The following is a 7,035-nucleotide window of genomic DNA, read 5'->3' on the forward strand; positions in this document are numbered from 1 at the left end:
AATATCTCTTGTCTTATTTAATCAGCAGATTTACAATGTCCTGACTAAAAACATTTTAAACACACATATGTAAATAGTAAGCGGCATGTAATTCATTAATATACATTTTAACCGCCATCCGGTGATGAATGGACTTTTGATGCTTGTCAGGGGCAGGATGCGCAACAATTAGACTTGGAGCAGGAGAGCTACTCCGGCTGCTACTCGCAGTGGAGTGAGTTTTGCCATCTTCAGTTCCCTGTGAGCGCTTAAAAAACGCAAATATTTTCATTTGGTTTTCATCTGATTGAAGCGACATATTTCCCGTCGCGCGCTCTCTGTCCGCTAATGTTTGTTTGTGTGTGAGTGAGCGCGTGTGCGCACTCATTGGGATAATTGTAAACGCGCAAACACAGACAGAAAAGACATGCCATCGTGGAAATAAGATAAATAACATATTACTTAAGGGTTATTTAGTTTGTTTAATAAAATAACAAATTGTAATCTGGCGCTATAAAGAAAATCAAATTTACTTGACGTCCAAGGGTGGCGGGGCGAGCCGTTAGGAGGGCGGGGCGCCCCCCTTATATAATGGTAGGGGAAACACTGATATTACATTTTACAACAGAAAAAAACTAAACTAAACAAACTTAACAAGAAGGCTCTGATACGCCCCAAGATTTTTACCAAGACTGGCAAAATTTTGATGGCTCGAAAGGGAAAAATGCCTTACCTAACAACCTGCTGCAAACAATAACAGAAATGGTTGGTAGGAAATTTCATGACCTCACATCCGGTGAGTGGAAGACGAAGGGATCGCCTCCACAAACTTATCCATTTAAAAATACTTTATTTTCTTTTATTTGAAGCCATTGTTGTGTAATATATTGTCAAACTGTCATTAAAAATGGCAAATCATGCACATACCTGTATGCTACAACCTAATATTTTTGTTATGACAGTTTTCTGTAACTTTGCATAGTGATATGGAATGCGGTCAAATGGATTGTAGGCTACTGTATGTTGACATGATTCTACCTCATCATGTCATGTCTTTCTTGGTCTAGTGGCAGGATCATGACAGAGCCTCATGTTTTGTGTGGAGAGAGGCATGTTATTGTTGGTTCTGACATAACATGCGCTCTCTATGATCTCTTTGGCTCAGCCCCTCTAGTTTCCTCATTTAGCTTTCAATCAGTGTTTCATTCCCCACATCTGTCCCTTGTTAATTATCCTTTGTTAGTCTCCCTATTTAATGCCCTTGAGTTTGCTGTACTGTGCTAATTTGTTACCGTGCTGTGCTGGAGTACCTTGTTTATTGGATTCCTTGTCTTACGTCGTGTGTATCATTTAGTCTTGTCTTGGTAGTTTGTTTTGTTTAATCCTGTTTCTTTGTTTTGTTCCATTGTGGGAAGTTTTAGTTTTAAAGTTCACCTCCGTTCTTTCGTCTTTTTCCCCCATTGTTGGTTTTTATTAATACCCAAATAAATATTATTTATAATAAAATTTTGCCAAGAAAGAAATACATTCTATACACCTTTGGGGTGTAAATGAACATATGCTGTGTAGTTTAAAAGTTGTTTTAATTTAACAGAATGATTGGGTTTTTCCCTTTCTTCCCAGTGCTGGTTTGGAGTCTATTTGTTTTTGCTCTTCATAAATGCTAAACCCCACAGTCTGTCCATGATGTATTGCATGGAATCAGATTGAGTCAGGTGTGTTAACACATGGATTGTAAAAATGTCTGTAAACTGCAATGTGGTCAGATTTTAACCCCAAATTGAAAATCGGTGCCACTACAGTAAAATGACTTTTTCCACTGTGCTTTGTAGCCATAAATTCACAAATGATACCAGCAGCCCCCTTCAACAGTTATATAGATTTATCCTCTCTGTTGCTATTCTTCTCTGCTGATTCTGTCTGCTTATCTCTATAAAGAGAAAGGACAAGGTTAGAATCTAAAGGGAGCATTATACACCAGGACTTTGGGTTTACATTAATGTCTTAGCAATGATAAACGTTCCAACACCACAGGGCAAGCAATGCCGTATAACCTGATTTACCCCTGCACCAGTCCAAGGGATAGACCACGGGCTGTTATTAACACTCCCTGGAGAGATTTGACAGTTAAGGAGGAAACAGGGTGTGATGGGGTTTGCTGCATCTTCCAACACCAATTCAGACATGCAGATCATTTTAATAAGGATACATTTAAGAAGAAGCTCAACAAAAATAGCGAAAAAACAGCAAAGATCACGCACTAAAGACAAGCTCTTACAATGTGTAGTAAGTACAACGGCCAGATGCCAATGTTGTGTGATACAAACATTTAAGCTGGAACAAATATATACCAAATTTGTATAACAACTATATTATATTATGAATATTTTGTAAAATAATAATCTGTGTTGAAAAAACCTGTGGTGGCACAGTGATAACATCAGATCTTATTCCTTCTCATGCCATTAACTAGTCACAAGACACAATGCGATTTAAAGTGGCCGCAATTCAGACAGTTTCTGCATTTCTCATGTTAATCTTGAGTACTTACAAAATAGTATTGCACCCTTCAAAAATTGTGGGAGTGCTCTTTCTTCACGCTCTAGCGGGTTAACACATGGGCGTGCTTTTATGAGAGAATTTTCCAATAAGGGACCGAGAAAAGTTGTTACGAGGAATTTTCATATTTGAAAAAACGTTTTGAAACCTATACGAATGCTAGGGGAGTGTATCGGGCACAGAATAGTACATCATACGTCTAACAAATTTTTTGACCCATTTCAAGCGTGACAAGCCAGTTCTCCACGTTTAACATTGTAAAGAAGTCAGAATGCCTGAAACACCATTGCACAGACCCTTTAAAGTCAGTATTTGACTGTATACATTGAATGGGCACAGAGCTTTCATATTTTGTATTCAATGCAAATGTTTAAAAAAACTTTTATTCACTCACCAGAATTCAGTTTAATGTGACTAAGTGGAGGATGCTTGGTCACAACTTTATTCACTGAGAACTAGAAAGGAAACGCTAGTCTACAATGAAAACATGACTGTATATCCAGTGGGTTACATGTTCCCAGTCCTCATAATGCACAGTGCAAGAAGTGCTACATGACAAACCAGTGTAGCGTCAAATCAGATAAATCAGAAAATAACGCCTCTTACAATATTTGGAAAATCAGGTTCCTCTTCAATTGTACTGACAGGTACGCCCCTATTACTTGCGTATACATTTGTGCGGTCTCAGTCAAATCATACCACGAACTGACGTATATTTGTGGGGGTGTGGTTACACGAGGCGTTTCTGGCAGGTCTGGGTGAGCATTCGCTTTTAGATTGAATGCATCTTTTGTTCCTACACTTTATTTTTGGCAATTTTATGTGTCTAATACATGCATGGGCAACTTGTAACACACCAAATACACAGAAAAATACGTATCCCCACCATAACACCCCTTTCTAAATGACTTCTCCACTGGACATACAACACACACACACACACACACACACACACACACTGACAGTGTTAAAAACTAGGACCTCTGCAGATGCTCCTAGAACACCATATAGGCAAGCTCGGCATCTCAAATGAGACACTGCTGTAGACACTTTTACAGCTCATTTGTGAATGTGCATGAACCCTGCTTTGCAATCCTATAAGTCCCCAGGTTACACAGTGTTGGACATAAATCTCTGCATTTTGGCCATGCATGTTAAAAAAAACTACAGGCATCAACGTTGGGCACAGAGCTGCAGTTTCCATCAGCACGCGCCTACACACTTCACTGCATTACTGCTGGACTCTCACTTCATCACATTACATCACTCTCATCATCATCTCTATAGATGATAAAGCACTCAAAGTAGTATATAGTCTTTTCAAACATAGCAATTATGCTTTCCCTAAAGACAACAAGCAAATGCGGTCAAATTCAATTAAAATAACTTTACGTATTACCAAAAACACCGACATGTCACGTTTAAATCGTCAAAGTAACAATTAAGATCTGCACTCTTATTGTGAGTGATGTGTTCTATACGGTGCCAAAGTTTTATCTGATGTGAATGCGTAAATCTTGCACAGACATGTTCAGCGATCAGAAAATGTGCGTGCCTAAGGGTTTTCTATTAAATAATCCATTCCTTAATGCCAAGGCTTGAGTTTGATCCGATGGGAAAATGTCTGGTTATGCTGTAATAGGACACACACAAAAATATAAATACAATGGGTGAGATATGGGCTTACCCTCGGAAGGCTGCGCACTGTGTATTAAAAGCAGCAATATTCCTAAAGATGAGAGTTTGGTGGCGCTCATCCCTCCTGACGCGTGTCTCCATGAACATCTCCTCCTCTTTTCTCCAGAGCGCGAACACCTCCAGCTTCCTTCTACACGACCTGCCATCTGTGTGTCCAGAGGAAGGGTCCCGGTGTCGGTACCGGTCCAGACATCTGCTCAGAAGCGTGAGTCAGTGCCCTTAGACACTCCAGCCATCACTGCGACACTGGGGAGCGCATCCTTAATGGGTCCATCCACGACTCGAAGCCTCGTCACAGGCCACAACATTCGAGTGGGTCGCATGTATCTCTTTGTTCAGATGTTCAATGAGCTGTCTTATGAAAGAGCGCATGCATGCAGGTACGTGGATGCTATAGTTTTTGGCCACGTGCAAGCTCTAGTGGTGAGAGAAGCACACTGCCATCGAACTGATCCATTATCACCATCCAGCTTCCAATAAAACCATAGCCAGCATTCTGTGGCTTCAATCTTTCAGTTCTGTATGACTGAGAAATACACAACACTGTCTGTTATTATAACTGCTGTGACGCAAGACACGTGTTTATCTACAGATGTTTGTATTACTGAACAACACATACGAGTTGTTGTTTACATGCACGATGTAGGACTGCATTTAGCATTTCGATTTTCAACATGAAACATTTGTAAGACTTCATATTGTACATTTTTACCTACAATGCTGAACTGTGTTGTCAGGACAAATATTTCTCACAAATGTCAGTTTGCATGAATGTCATATTTGTATTCTATTTTATTTTTCCAATTTACTCAAGTAAAAATATTTATAAAATGTTTCATATTAAGTAAATGAATTTCAAATTATTTCTGGATTTGTGTGTTACAGTAGGTGTCTGGTGTGTACTGTAAGCAAAATAAAAATCTAATCTTAACTAACCATAAGGCCTTGATCTGACCTGTGCTTTAAATTGTATTTTAGTTGACTAAAAAGTTATTTTTATACAGTTGAAAGAAAAAGTATGTGAACCCTTTGGGCTTACTTGGATTTCTTCATAAATTGGTCATAAAATGTGTTCTGATCTTCATCTAAGTCACAACAATAGAGAAACACAGTCTGCTTAAACTAATACCACACAAACATTATACGTTTTCATGTTTTTATTGAACACAACATGTAAACATTCATAGTGCAGGGTGGAAAAAGTATGTGAACCTTTGGGTTTAATAACTGGTTGACCCTCCTTTGGCAGCAATAACCTCAACCAAACGTTTCCTATAGTTGCAGATCAGACCTGCACAACGGTCAGGAGAAATTTTGGACCATTCCTCTTTACAAAAGTGTTTCAGTTCAGCAATATTCTTGGGATGTCTGGTGTGAATCGCTCTCATGAGGTCATGCCACAGCATCTCAATCGGGTTGAGGTCAGGACTCTGACTGGGCCACTCCAGAAGGTGTATTTTCTTCGGTTGAAGCCATTCTGTTGTTGATTTACTTCTATGCTTTGGGTCGTTTTCCTGTTGCATCGTCCATCCTCTGTTAAGCTTCAGTTGGCAGACAGATGGTCTTAAGTTTTCCCGCAAAATGTCTTGATAAACTTTGGAATTCATTTTTCCATCGATGACAGTAATCCGTCCAGGGCCTGAGGCAGCAAAGCAGCCCCAAACCATGATCCCCCCTCCACCATATTTCACAGTTGGGATGAGGTTTTGATGTTGGTGTGCTGTGCCTTTTGTTCTCCACACATAGCGTTGTGTGTTCTTTCCAAACAACTACATTTTGGTTTCATCTTTCCACAGAATGTTTTGCCAGTAGTGCTGTGGAACATCCAGGTGCTCTTTTGCAAACTTCAAACGTGCTGCAATGTTTTTTTGGACAGCAGTGGCTTCCTCCGTGGTGTCCTCCCATGAAGTCCATTCTTGTTTAATGTTTTCCTTATTGTAGATTTGTCAACAAAAATGTTAGCATGTGCCAGAGATTTCTGTAAGTGTTTAGCTGACACTCTAGGATTCTTCTTCACCTCATTGAGCATACTAGATTAGCATTCTGTGCTCTTGCAGTCATCTTTACAGGACGACCACCCCTAGGGAGTGTAGCAACAGTGCTGAACTTTCTCCATTTGTAGACAATCTGTTTTACCGTGGACACATGGACATCAAGGCTTTTAGATATACTTTTGTATCCCTTTCCAGCTTTATGCAAGTCAACAATTCTTGATCGTAGGTCTTCTGAGAGCTCTTTTGTGCGAGGCATGGTTCACATCAGACAACGCTTCTTCAGAACAGCAAACTCAAAACTGGTGTGTGTTTTTTATTGGACAGGCCAGCTTTAATCAACACATCCAATCTCATCAAATTGATTGGACCCCTGGTTGGCTGACTCCTGGCTCCAATTAGCTCTTGGAGAAGTCATTAGCCTAGGGTTTCACATACTTTTTCCACACTGCACTATGAATGTTTACATGTTGTGTTCAATAAAAACATGAAAACGTATAATGTTTGTGCGGTATTAGTTTAAGCAGACTGTGTTTCTCTACTGTTGTGACTTAGATGAAGATCAGAACACATTTTATGACCAATTTATGAAGAAATCCAAGTAAGCCCAAAGGGTTCACATACTTTTTCTTTCAACTGTACATGCATACAAACAATTATACATTTTAACAATTATAGATTCTAAACTGTGAGGTGAATGTGAAGATTTGTAATGCATGAATCCTAAGCTACACTTCATATTTTTTCTTGCTTTCATATTTTGTATTCAATGCAAATGTTTAAAAAAACTTTTATTCACTCACCAGAA

At 39.3% G+C, this 7,035-nt stretch overlaps 1 protein-coding gene across 3 annotated transcripts in view; it reads right to left on the reverse strand.

The window, feature by feature from the left end:
• kiaa1549lb (KIAA1549-like b) overlaps window positions 1–4,543 on the reverse strand; it is an 85,343-nt gene extending 80,800 nt beyond the window's left edge. For all 3 annotated transcript variants that reach the window (XM_056766764.1, XM_056766763.1, XM_056766762.1), the window contains exon 1: window positions 4,226–4,543. In XM_056766764.1, the coding sequence (XP_056622742.1) occupies window positions 4,226–4,382 (157 nt within the window). In that variant the 5' untranslated portion in view covers window positions 4,383–4,543. The remainder of the gene's footprint in view (window positions 1–4,225) is intronic.
• Between the last annotated feature and the right edge of the window lie 2,492 nt (window positions 4,544–7,035).

This window comes from Triplophysa dalaica, chromosome 14 (assembly GCF_015846415.1).
Source record: "Triplophysa dalaica isolate WHDGS20190420 chromosome 14, ASM1584641v1, whole genome shotgun sequence".
In the NCBI taxonomy this organism is placed as follows: Eukaryota; Metazoa; Chordata; class Actinopteri; order Cypriniformes; family Nemacheilidae; genus Triplophysa; species Triplophysa dalaica.